At 41.9% G+C, this 13166-nt stretch overlaps 2 protein-coding genes across 2 annotated transcripts; one reads left to right on the top strand and one right to left on the bottom strand.

Annotated features, from left to right (window-relative positions):
* Nucleotides 1–74: 74 nt before the first annotated feature.
* RPS27A (ribosomal protein S27a) lies at nucleotides 75–1876 on the top strand (the record flags this gene model as incomplete). Its single annotated transcript, XM_010013573.1, has 4 exons — nucleotides 75–129; nucleotides 285–370; nucleotides 889–1020; nucleotides 1698–1876. Coding segments are annotated over 4 exons (423 nt in total), but the record flags the coding sequence as incomplete, so codon positions are not given.
* A 562-nt stretch (nucleotides 1877–2438) lies between these two features.
* Nucleotides 2439–12005, bottom strand: MTIF2 (mitochondrial translational initiation factor 2). Its single transcript, XM_010013571.1, has 13 exons — nucleotides 11780–12005; nucleotides 11172–11277; nucleotides 9736–9907; nucleotides 9121–9281; nucleotides 8416–8592; nucleotides 7756–7895; nucleotides 6645–6769; nucleotides 5833–6037; nucleotides 4964–5216; nucleotides 4138–4278; nucleotides 3176–3340; nucleotides 2833–2973; nucleotides 2439–2684 (listed from the first exon to the last, which is right to left on the bottom strand). The coding sequence occupies exons 1-13, from the start codon at nucleotides 12002–12004 to the stop codon at nucleotides 2515–2517; spliced, it is 2181 nt and encodes a 726-aa protein (XP_010011873.1). The 5' UTR covers nucleotide 12005; the 3' UTR covers nucleotides 2439–2514.
* Between the last annotated feature and the right edge of the window lie 1161 nt (nucleotides 12006–13166).

Below are 13166 nucleotides of genomic sequence, written 5' to 3'. Positions count from 1 at the left end.
CCTCGTGGCTCTTCTGCGTGGCTGGGCTAACAGAAAGGCAAAGTGTGTTTTGAGTCTGTTTCGTTTGTTAATAGGTTGAGCCTTCTGATACTATAGAAAATGTCAAAGCTAAGATCCAGGATAAGGAAGGTAAGCTCGATATGCACTTATTCTCTTTTTTTTGGATGGATGGATGGATGGATGTATATCTTATGCACATGTGATCATCTGCACTAACCTAATATTTTACTCTAGAATGTCATAGATCATGTTCTTCATTTAATCTTGATTCATGTCCCCATCAGGCATTCCTCCTGATCAGCAGCGACTGATCTTTGCTGGAAAGCAGCTCGAGGATGGACGCACACTGTCTGACTACAATATCCAAAAAGTGAGTAGGAGAGGCTGCACAGAGCATTGTTGGAGCAGACTGGCCTTTGCTGCTGAGCCCAAGCAATGTTTCAGATGGATTCAACCAAATGAATTGATGTAGGGTTGGGTGGCACTTCTGACTGGGGAAGTATAGAGATTCTGCTTCTAGTGTGTCCCGTCTGTCAGCCTGGGCGCTTGGCTTGCTGTGGTGAGCTGCGTTAGGGGGCTGGGGTGAAAAGTCCTGCTCACTTCTGCCAGATTAACCTGACGGGGCAGTGAGTGCCACTGGGAAGGAGGAGCTACAACCAGCTCACAGTTTGGTGTAGCTGCATTAGGAAATCATGCTGCAATTCCAGTTAGAATTGAGGATATGGGTACAGCAATTGAGCCTTCTGGGGTTTGTGATGCAGGAGCCAGTTTTCTGGAGCCTGTATATTGAATAATCCTTTTGGAGCTTTCCTAACCTGAAATCTACTTTCTGTAGATAAAAACCTGCTTAAATGCTTTTTTAATCTATTTCATGTGCTTTCCAAACAGGAATCAACTCTTCACCTTGTGCTGAGACTTCGTGGTGGTGCCAAGAAAAGAAAGAAGAAGTCTTACACAACCCCCAAGAAGAATAAGCATAAGAGAAAGAAGGTTAAGCTTGCAGTGCTGAAGTACTACAAGGTATGTAGAACTTGGCTTGATGAAAACTGAGCTCTCACCACGAAGAAGACAAAGCCTGTAAATAGTCTCTGTGTAGCCTGGTGTATTTAAATTCTTTCTATTTGCAAATATCCCACCTGTTAAATAAAAAAGAAACCAACTGTTGCAACTGGGCACTTCTGAACTTTGCTTCAAGAAGTTTGATGTAGTAACTGTTACTAAAACGACTTTGCTAAAGAAAACCACTCAAATTTATCATTGATGCTCAAAGGTGGCAATTAGGAGATACTGCCCCTCTGTCCTCCCATATGAGAACAGGTTAATAAAATTGGGGTTGTTGGAGAAGAGAAGCTGCGTGGAGACCTCAGAGCAGCTTCCAGTATCTGAATGGGGCTACAAGGATGCTGGAGAGGGACCTTCATCAGGGACTGTAGTGATAGGACAAGGGGTGATGGGGTCACACTGAAACCCGGGAAGTTCAGGTTAGATCTAAGGCAGAAGCTCTTCCCTGTGAGGGTGCTGAGGCGCTGGCACAGGGTGCCCCGAGAAGCTGTGGCTGCCCCATCCCTGGCCGTGTTCAAGGCCAGGTTGGACACAGGGGCTTGGAGCAACCTGCTCTAGGATGAGGTGTCCCTGCCCAGCAGGGATGATCTTAAGGTCCTTTCCAACCCTAACCATTCTGATTCCATGATTCCCAGGTGGATGAGAACGGCAAGATCAGCCGTCTACGCCGGGAGTGCCCCTCTGAGGAGTGTGGGGCCGGAGTCTTCATGGCAAGTCACTTCGACAGACACTACTGTGGCAAGTGCTGTCTGACATACTGCTTCAATAAACCAGAAGACAAGTAAATGTACTAGACAATAAAAATCTGAACTTCTGTACAGTTTAAGGAGTTATTTCTGCTTCCTGTGGCACTGTATTTCCTCTCTGATAAGCAGGAAAGATCTGTGAAACTTTGGATGCTGACTGCCAACTAGGATGAAAGAGTTTGTTCCTAGATGGAAGCAGCAACTTCTTTAAAGAGTGGCCTTGGTTAGTTATGTCTCCTTGAAAGGAGATAACTGGTAGCAGTGGCAGTGGGAAAAAAATGACACTGGCTAACCTTGGAAGTGGTCTCTTCAAACAAGAAAGTAGTAAACAGTAAAGATGATAGTCTGGAAAAACAGGTGAGTAAGAGGTCTGAAGTCATGTCTACAATGCTCAGAGAAAAGGGTAGTAGAGTCCTACTACATACTGAGAAATTGTATAGCAGCGCTTGGCGGGGAGGGAGGAAGAAGGTGGTGTGGCTGTTTGGAATCAATAGACATCATAGATGGATGGCTTCACACACTTGAGCTGCTTGCTGTCAATTGTTACAGTTTATCCCGTGTTCCAGTGCTGCCAAGATTTAAAAGCAGGACATTTTTACATAAACATCAGATAAGAAGAAGCTCATGTGCATCTCTGAAAGTCCATTTAATGTGAAGAGTTGAAGGCCAGCCAGGAACAATAAATGTCCTTTAGTGTTAATGCCTTTTAAAATCCTGGATCCCAGGAAGTTGTCTGTGGAACTTCTTTTTCTTCATAACAAATAATTTCATCTCCAATAATGAATTCTACATTCTTGTCCAAACTCAATCCACAATCCATGCCTGCTTTTATTACCTGGACATCATCTTTATGATGCTTCAGTGATGATAAAGATCCTACAAAGAGAAAGTGCATCAAAAAAAGAGAGTCAGTAACAGCAGAGAACAAGAAGTGGTTTCGTTTTCTGTCATGATTATGACATACACATTTTGCACTAATATCACAGGGCACCAACAGTGTCTGGACCCAATTCCTGCCACTTACCTTTCCAAATAACATCCCTGTTGCGGATTAACTTGAACTTCATTTTCCTGTCCAGCAGCCCCTTCTGCACCCTGCATCCAGCTACTGGAATTTTGTTTTTTCCTACTGTTACAAAGAAGATGTTGAGAACAGAAGCTTCCCCTGAAAGGAAAAAGTGAAGTTGTATGAGGTAGGTAAGAATAGCAAACTGGCAATAAGCAGAAGCAAGCTACACTTCCGCTGACCAAGCTTTTTAAGACCTATAGGAGAATATTAAATACTTGTTACAACAGGAACACGTCATTGGAGAATAACCCTTAGGCCACACTAGGAAGCAAGAATTTCTCACTCCATGAATACTCACCTATTGTGTTCTCCACCACAGAAAGCGGGAGCCTGCTGTTCAACTCATCTTTCAAGTCTTCAACAAGTTTGTAGATGATATTGTGAAGTTTAATTTTTATTCCCTTTTTAGCAGCCAGCTGTTTCATACTTTCATTGGCTTTCACACTGAATCCAAATATAACACCTGGTAAATAAAATAAACAGCAAGTGATGACTACAAGAGCTCACTCTTTATCCAGTAAGTCTATTCTGTAATGTTGCACTTGCAGAACACGTAGAATTAGTGGTTAGCAAAACAAGAAACAGCGTTTTACTACTTCCTTTTTAAGGAGAAACTATTTACTTCTCCCACTATTGCACATGGACTGCTACTAACCTTGAATCTAAACTAATGGCTAAAAAGGCCGTCAGAGAATGTCTGCCTCTTGACAGACCTGGAGGTCTCAAAGCAGGAACTAATGCTTACAACTCACCAGAGCTCATGTGAAGGATGAGAACCTCCCACTTTGGGGCTGGAAAAACAGCTTGGTTGTCCAAATCAATCTGGAAGTGAACTTTTAAATCATTCTTGTCCATGTATGGACTACCACAGGTCCAATGACCCCATGGTCTACAGCAGGCAAGCATTACAGGGTACATATGGGAACAACTACCAGCAGTCTTTCCAGTTACCTCCCTGAGCAAAAGGGAGTTCTTCTGTAACCTACTTTTCTAGCTTTACCCTGTTTGAGCAATCATAAAACAACCAGAGTGAAGAGTCAGAGTTTAACCTTAACAATTCAACCTGCCAAAAGTCCTTCTGGTTTTGTGGAATTTCTAGCCTCCCCCACCTGCACTGTTTGCCGTTAAAGGAAACATTTTTAAGATACATGTTTACCTTATTGATGCTGCTAATTATTGTTGAGAGAACAAAACCAGAATGAGTCCTACCCATTTCAATAAAGAGTTTGTACTAATTGTAAATCCATTTTAAACACGCACCATCAAACGCTTCAGCAAGACTTATATCAGTTTCACTGATATCTCCCATTCCAAAGTGAACAATATCCAATTTACATTCACTATCAGCATCGTAGCTGTCCAGAATGTTCAGAATAGCTTCAATGGATCCATCCACATCACCTGTGTGTATAAACAGAAGCACTGCTCACTTCGTACACGTCAGAGAAACACTGAAGTAGAACTAAACGCCTGGCAACTCCACACTACGCAACAGGAAGGCTTTTGGCATTCTTACTTTCAGCAGGATGTTAAAACACTTCTAACAAGTCTATTAATCCCAAAAATGAACTCAATAAATACAACAGCACCAGAGGATCTACATCTGCAGTCATTTTCAGGTCAGGTTTGCAGGGTTTATCAGCTACTACTGTCACTGTGTATCACTAAATATGAGGTCAAAGCAAGCTCCCTCTGGCCCACTTTAACTAATGCATAATTGTTCTTGTCCTTCATTTTGTTGATGCAGTACTGCTGCTCATAGAGCCTGTATTTCATTCTTTTAATATGTATATTTTTAATATATATTTATATCTAGAGACACTTATATGGGTTTTACTCAGGAGTTTCTGGGTTAGGGGGTCAGGCTTATAATTTTCCTGTTGCTCTGTCCCTGCTGGAAGTTCATCCTTCTGAACACTGGATGTTTTTGGATGCCCCTCCTCTTACTGAGAGAGGTTCAATAACCTGTTCAGGTTTGCAATGATCAAACTGCTGGTAACAGAATGTTCTCACTAGTTTAGCGTCATGCTTCAGACTGAGCATTTGAGAAGCACAAACCCAATGTTTAAACAGAATAGAGCAGCACCTTTAACAATTACCGATAGCACGTTTTTGTCCATCTCTCTTTTCTCTTTAGGCTTTAAAGACATGACATGCTTGTTGGCCTTGTACAGCACAGCCTTCCTCTGCCTCCAGGTCAGATGGGCTAGCGGCTTTTGCTTCTTCTCATATTCCATCCTGTGCTCCTTTTGCTTTGCCTCAATAACTTCCACATCCTTTTTCAGCTTCTCCTGTTGTTCAACGTAGGTTCTCCAAGCCACAACTTCACGCGCCCTTTGCTGGGCAGAAGACAAAAACATCACCTTTCAAGCACTGCACCAGAAAACTCCACACGAATGCAGCTTCAGTAATTTGCATCTTCTATCTTCTCTACAGGCTCACTCATTTACTTTCACATTTAACAGTAGATTTTGCTGCAAGGATGGCAGAGAATGAGCACAATAGCTTCTTCCCTGGGCTATGACATGACTCAAAGCTTATTCTTATGGTAACTGCACTGCAGAAGAGAATTATTGTTCATTATTCCATGTGGTATTTGGCCAGCTCTCACCACACCTATTTCGAGCTTTATTTTATGCATATTCTTGACAGAAACTAGTTCTCTCATTCTAAAATTAAAGCACTGATATAATTAAGTAGTGGATTGTTCCCCCGGTAGGATGATAGTGTGATCATATAAAAGTCTTCTGTGCCTTTAGGAAGGGAACACAGAACATATCCTGGATATTCCTCTTTCAGAGCACCTAGTTCAGGTCTTAATACTCTTCTCAGCCTTTGTGTTTGACCAGATTATCCAGGTTATTTAGAACAAAAGCTAACACTTACTTTTTACTCAGCTCCTTCCCCTCCACCTGACTGCAGTGTGAGTTTTCCATTAAAGAGATCTTTCTGTACCTCAGATTCTACTTCAAGGATCTCATCTCCTGCCGAAGGGACTTCCTTCCAGCCCATGATTTCCACTGGGATGCCGGGAGAGGCTGCATCGACAGCTTTGCCATTCTCATCAAACATGAAACGCACTTTTGCCCACGTCTTCCCTGCAACCAGAATACAGCCTTTTCTCAGAGTTCCTCTTTGGATGATGGCTGTGGTAACTGGACTAGTGAAGAGAGAGGAGAAAAATAACAGGCAAAATTAAAGTGGCTCTTCTCCCCTTTTTTGCAGTTAGCTTTGGTAAGCAAACACATTTAACACATTTAGTGAACTCAAAAAAACCCACCCAAACCCCAACAACTTTCTAGAATTCAGTTCATTTTTAGAGGGCAAATCACACCTTATTATCCCTTTTCTACCTGCAAAGGGACCACAGGTTCCTTTTAAAAGAGCACAATATCATGTTACACATAATTCACAAAAAATTGTGTATGTATTATATTAACTTCATCATTCCTATCTTTTAATGAAACTTAAAAAATTGCATCTGTTGTAGCATTTTAAGCTGTTTCCTGTGCTTACAGGATTTCATTTCAGCAATATGAGGAATTTTGCACTATCAGTTTATAACTTTGTTTTCTGCCTCTCACGCAGTACAATAACATTTTGATGCTTTAGTTACAAACAATGTAAAGAAACGGTTACAGTTTAACAACAATAACAACAAAGAGTTCACTGTTAAACATAAATCCTGAGGTACAAACTGGCTGAACAGCATCTCTGCACTGTTACAAGTTGCTTCATTAAAACCGGAAAGGCAGCAGGTTACTTACCCTTTCCCTTTGTCTTTGCGAGACTCGATTACAGTCCCCTCTACCAGACCCGTGGCATCTGCCTTCAGTTCCAACATCTCTGCTAAAGCAACAGTTGCTTCTGCTAAAACCACCAGATTTTCACCCTGTATAAACCATACAAACAGAGAAATATATATATATTAAAAAATAAGCCTTGCAATATTCTGCTACAAGTGTATTAGGAATTGAAAAACAAACCCAAAACACAACCAAACAGCCCCCAAAACCCCCAACTAACCAAAACATGCAAACTGAAACTTGATGACATCCACCACCCCGTCAAGACTCCAGGACATCATAGAGACAAAACTCTTGGTCTGTTTTCTTCTCTTTCCCCCCTCTTTGTTCTAACTACATTTTGGTTTTGAGAACAGATACCACAAGCTAACTATCAGTCAGCAGATCCAGATCTGCATGAATCAGGGCAACAACGTGTGCTACAGAGGTGAATGGAGAAGCCATTTTTATGTATGCCTATTCTAAAATGTAAGGACACAACTTCAAAAGGTCTTGGACTTGCCTGAAAGCTTAGAAAATTACTTGGGATGCATTCAGAAAGCCAGAAATAGGCTAAGATGTTGCTGCAGCAGTGTGGACAAAGCTGCTTTGGCCACCACAAAACTAAAGTCCTGATTTTACTTGAATTTGCACTCTTTAGCTCTCAGTTGTTTGTCAGGATGATGGTAAATCCTGTAAGATTGCCACAGAACTACATTCCTGTGATTAGGCATCTGTTAGGAAAATAATAATTTACCCTCATTTGAATTCTCCTCTTCCTGCATAGCACTATCAACAACCTCGACTCTCATTTCATACAGTGAGCAGATATATGAGGAAACAGCAATTAGGATTAACCTGAAAACACACCCAGAAGACAACTGACATATTATTGCTCACTGAAGGTCTGAGCCTCAAAATATGATAGGAGGATGCTTCACGTAATTCTGGTGAGAGCCAGCAGCACGTAGCTCATGGTAAGGTGTCAACTACCAGGAAGATAAAAGCATTTTATTTTCCAGCTGACAAATAAATTGCAGCTGTAGGCACATATTAGATACCCAGGAACACCATTTTTCCACCAAAACTTTACCTTGAGTGCAGAAATATTTACAGCTTGAACATCACCTCCAAACTCTTCACAGACCACATCATGGGCCAGCAATTCCTTTTTTACTCTTTCAGGATCAGCTTCAGGTTTGTCACATTTATTAATGGCGAGGATAAGAGGAACTAAAAAGAGAACAAACTCATTACCAACCTAACCAAAACTTGCTGCCACTAGCACAACTGCAACGAAAGGTTAGAGCAAGTTATGACCACTCAGAGCACATGACCTCCCTTGGTGCCTATTCCCTGAGTAGCCATTGAGATCTGAACTACCACGAGTAAGCTGGAGGAGTTGTCTTACTAGGAAAAAAAACCCCAACGATAACCCCCACACACAGACCCCCTACAAGTTCTTTTCTCACAAACCTGCAAGACCTGCAAAACCGTTAGTATTTGAGTATCTTTATGTATTACTGCAACATTCAGTCCATTTTCAAACACCTTCCCAAAGGAGAAGGAAGGGAACTACAACAGTTACTTCCCAAGTCTGTAGATTTCAGTGCAAGGAGTTTCTTTTGAGAGATAAATGAACATTTGCAAAGCACTCACTATTTGAACTGCACAGCAGCACACACCTTGTGCATTAACTTTGAGTACTGGGCCTGCACTTGAAAGTGTAATGTTAACAAGGTGAACATCTTACCTCCTGCATTTTTAGCATGTTGAATGGATTCTATAGTTTGTTGCATTACTCCATCTTCTGCTGCTACAACCAGTATGACAATGTCAGTAACATGGGTACCTCTTGCTCGCATGGCTGAAAAAGCTGCGTGTCCAGGAGTATCCAGGAAAGTTATCTTTTCCCCAGAAGGCAAATGCACTGTGAACAAATGGGTATGGTACACTTAAAATCAACATTTCTCAGAGCTTTATTTGACCTACTGTAGATCAAGAATCACCCCTTTAAGAACTGTTTTTAGTAATAATGACATATTTTAGGCAGACACTGTTGGCAAAAGGTCAAAGCTGCTTTCAAATTCTCAGGAAAGAAGAAGTGTCCTGGGATCTTCCATAATCCAAAAGAGAATCCCAGACTGGTTTATGCTGGAAGGGACCTTAAAGCTCAGCTACTTCCACCCCCTGCCATGGAAGGCAGGGACACCTTCCACTACAGCAGGTTGCTCCAAGCCCCTGTGTCCAACCTGGCCTTGAACACTTAAAATGGTCTGAGGTACAGACAATCCACTTTTAAGTTCCATCCACACAGTTACCACAACTGACAATTTCCTTTTTCACTGTTTACATATACACTGTTTATGTTGCAAAACTGAACTGGCAGCAAGTCATCCCGGGATGCAAGGTGGAGAGTAAGCTGTTTTCTACATAAGCACGTACACGTGGTTCATACCAAGGAAAGCACCAATGTGCTGGGTGATGCCTCCTGCTTCCATTGCTGCCACCTGAGTTTTTCGCAGGCTGTCAAGTAAGGTTGTTTTCCCATGATCTACGTGGCCCAAGATGGTAACAACGGGGGGCCTGGGGGTTAGTACTGCTGGGTCTGCAGGAGGTCTATAATTAGAACAACAAAGAGGTGGTTTGTAAATGCCCCAAAAGTTCATCGAGTGACATGCACACCCGCTATGGCTAATGAAGAGCCATTTACCACAACTCCGTGACGAAAGGGTAAGGCTCCCCACAGTGATCACAACTCCCAGCTACACCCCACAGTTAGCTCTGTTAGTACTCAGCCTCACTGCTGTATCAATTAATACAGCAATTCAGTAGTGCAAAGAAGAATCTGCTTTTCTTCAGGAAACAGCATAGAAAAAAGCTCACCTAAACCAAATCAAATCTGAGTATCAACTTTATGGCCAAAGAAACCAGAATAATAAAACTTACCTTTTAAATATTACCAGATTGTGACTGTATCAGATATTACCAACATATCATCGTAACAAAGGAAATACAGTGAATGAAAAACAAGTAGGATAAAAAGAACTAAAAAGAACAGTTCACAACTTACCTCTTGACAGCATCTGTGTTTTCTCTTTCTTTTTCCTCTTTCAGTTTTGCTGATTTATACTTCATTCCTGATTTTTTAACAATCAGCTTGATATGATCTTCATGTAAGATGGAATCTGGTTCTAGTGAATCAAGGTCAACATCTGTGTATAGCAGCACTTCATAAATATGATCTGTAAAAAGATAAAGACATTTAACAATGACATCCACAAACACATGTGGGGCAAAAACATCCCACTTCATACAGTTTAAGACTTTTTCATTAGTAGTTTATAGCATGCCAATAAATATCATTCACAAAGCATTTTTCCTTCCGATTTATTTGCAAGTCCCTCTTATGCTACAGACTCTCAGAGAAGAACTTGACTGACAAACATTTACTGAAATGACTGACTTATTAGCTGCTAGAATCTTATTTTTCACTCGGATTTTGAGAGCTTGCTTTTCCATTAACCCCTAAGAAGGAAACAAGCGAAATTCACCTAAACCAAATAGCAATGATTCAAGGAGAGAGGAAATCTCACAAATCTGTTTATATGCCCCTTGCTTTCTAGTAGAATACAGAACATAATGCACTAGTCAAAAATTGCTGCACACCCACCTAAGTACCATTACAAATCTATCTCAGAAATATACAGCAAGACACAACGGACTTTTCTGCTTCCCTCCTCACTGCTGAGAGGGGAGTTTGCCAGAAAAGGTACCCAGCTGGGTAAAAAGAGATTGGAGACTGGTATTATATAGGTATGGAATTATTCCAAATGTCAACGTCAAAACATGCTAATAACCCCCAAAACATCACTGAAAACTAGTCAAGGTGAGCCACTGTAGAACCCAGAATGGTTCATGGGTCAAAAGACCAAGTCTGCTTCTGTAACCCCACTGTTAGGGCAGTCACTTAAAGAGGTGAGTGTCTCCAGACCAGTCCTTCCCATTCCCTGTTAGTCAAATGACTTGTTTTAATGAAATACATATTGCTCCTGAACTCAAGACCCAAGGGTTGGATTACAGGCTGAAGCTCTTTTATGCCTTCTCTCTTTAGCCACAAATTCCTTACACACAGGGGTCCAGCTCTGACAAACCAGGGTGCAGTGTTTTTCCTTCCAGAATAATTTAGCACTCAGGAAAGGCAGTCATGAAGAACAGCCCACATGGGTCTGAAACCTTTCTGCTGGAGATGGAAGAGAGTCCTGGCTTCTTCACATTAAAGTGTCTTACCTGGTAATTTGGACAGCCTGATTTTTGTCTCTTTAGTCTGCCATCGTGTCTACTAACATTTACTTTGGTATGGGTACAACCTACCTTGCTAAGGGAGAGATTAACAACCACTGACTAATGCCATCATAGACATCTTTCCTTTTGCCACTCTTGAAAGTGGCATGACAGATTTTAACTGCTGTGTTTCATTTGATCTCAAACAACAAAGCAGGCTCTCACCTATGTCTTTACCCATAGCTCGTGCAAGTTCCTCAACAGTCATCTTCTGCCTTATCTCCACTTCACCTTTTGTCAGCAGTATCTTCTTTTTCTTCTTTTTTGTCTCCTACATGGAATTAGACACATATATAGGAACACACAGCTGGCATAAAGTAAGAAATAATAAAAACAATATTAAAAAGACAATGATGTGAATCGTTGATGTAAAAAAAAAAAAGCCAAGCCATATGATATAAATACGTATTTTTTACTCTGACACTAATGAATTACGATAAATAACCTATCACGCTGAATATTTAAAATGTACAGCATACTACATTTAATCTTATTTCAAAACAAGGGGGAAATTAACATAATAATTTTCATTTCTGTTTGTAATAACTAACTTCTTCCTGCCTCTGCAGGATTCATGATGCTGCTGGTAAAAGCCCTTTAACATTTGAGAGGAAGTCACAGTGCACTCATATATTAAGTACGTTTTGTCTTATACATTTATAAAAGCTTCTCTATGTTCATTAATAAAGCTCTTTTTTTTGTAATCAAACCCCTCAAACTGAGCTCTTGCAGTTTCCACATAAACCCAGAGATCTCTGGATGTTGTTAGTCACCTCCTTTGTAGCTAGATGTCTGCGCTGCGATAAGGCGATACCAACTGATTTGCCTTCTTGCCAGAAGTGTGGATACAGAAGGACGGATCCCATGGGATGTGCAGATGACTGCACAGGCTTCCATTGTGCTCTGGAAACTCTCCTGTAGGACAGAGTCCGCAGCTGCCGACAAGCACTACGTAGCTGCACCAGATTCTCAAACTTCAGTATCAACCCCCAATTCATTTCCTCACTGCAAACACAAAGGACACATTGAAATCAGACTCAAAGCTGAAAGATACTCTTCCCTGTGATAATACAGGCAGGAACACAAGGCACGAGTGTTATGTTTCAAAACAGGCCTTTTAACGCTGGAAAAGTTGATCTGTTTACTAACTGCTCCAGTTTTTCAGTTCCCTTCAGTGTTCCACTTTCCTCCACTATCCCATCTACTAATATTGCCACAGCTTACAAATCATTCACCTTTCTTTACCAATCTTTAACATAAACTATTAAAATGCCTATTTCAGTTTCTTTGACACTACCTAGGAAAAAAAGGAGGACATTTGCACTTCTCATGCTATACCAACAGAGTTATCCGGGCTCAACAAACCTCTCCCATCTGCAGTGTGCTTCTTACAAGAACATATACCACCACTAAAACACTGTAGTAACACCAGTGCTGTCACATGGACAGAGATGTCCTTTGAGGCTAAGCCCTACCTTAGCAACTAAGCTTTCCAAGATGCTTCTGTCTGATCATCCCACATCTTGTTTTAACCATCTTAACTCTGGCTTGGGTCATTTTGTTAGCTATCCTGTACAACAGTCTCCTACTTGAACTTCTCGTTCAGAGCTGTGATGCCATGCTCTATACCTTCTATCCCTTCTCTCAAAGGTGGCTTTGTACCATCTTCCAAGCAGCTCCGAATGAGCGAAATGCTATCAGTCCCTCTCAAAACGACTGTGGTCCCTTTATAAACCCTCCTGCCTCCAGATACCTGCAGAAGTGAGGTGATGACAACTAACCAACCAAAACCAACTTGTTTGGGGTTTTTTTCTCTCCCTAAAGAGGACTGTAAAGGGCAGAACCGGTAAAACCGAGGAACCCACACGACTTTTACGACGCTGCATACACAGAAAACTAACCCAAAAGATAGGACAAGCTCACGGAGCAGAAACCCACGGGAGGCTGCTAACACCGGGGAAACGCTCTCGGGGCCAGCAGAGCCGGGACAGGCGCACCCCGGTAGCTCCTACGCTCACCGGCTTGGCTGCTACTGCAGAGAAGCCACCCGGCTCCACAAACCTTCGTCCTCGGGAGCCGCGCTCCCCCCTGAGGGGCAGGACCCGAGCGGCGCCTCACAACACCCTCACCCCGCTGCGAGCGGGACTGCACCGCAGCCCG

The sequence above is a fragment of the Nestor notabilis genome, unplaced genomic scaffold (assembly GCF_000696875.1).
Source record: "Nestor notabilis isolate BGI_N333 unplaced genomic scaffold, ASM69687v1 scaffold31854, whole genome shotgun sequence".
Taxonomy (NCBI): domain Eukaryota; kingdom Metazoa; phylum Chordata; class Aves; order Psittaciformes; family Psittacidae; genus Nestor; species Nestor notabilis.
The sequence above is the reverse complement of the archived record's forward strand: the minus strand, read 5'-3'. Positions and strand labels throughout refer to the sequence as shown.

What these genes read in the sequence shown, in the direction of transcription:
- MTIF2 (XM_010013571.1), bottom strand. Translation starts at nt 12,004, where the DNA reads ATGAATTGGGGGTTGATACTGAAGTTTGAGAATCTGGTGCAGCTACGT. An exon ending in AACACAGATGCTGTCAAGAG is followed by an intron (nt 9,282 to 9,735) that starts GTAAGTTGTGAA and finishes TTCTAATTATAG; the next exon opens with ACCTCCTGCAGACCCAGCAG. An exon ending in TCTTGCTGAAGCGTTTGATG is followed by an intron (nt 3,341 to 4,137) that starts GTGCGTGTTTAA and finishes TTTATTTACCAG; the next exon opens with GTGTTATATTTGGATTCAGT.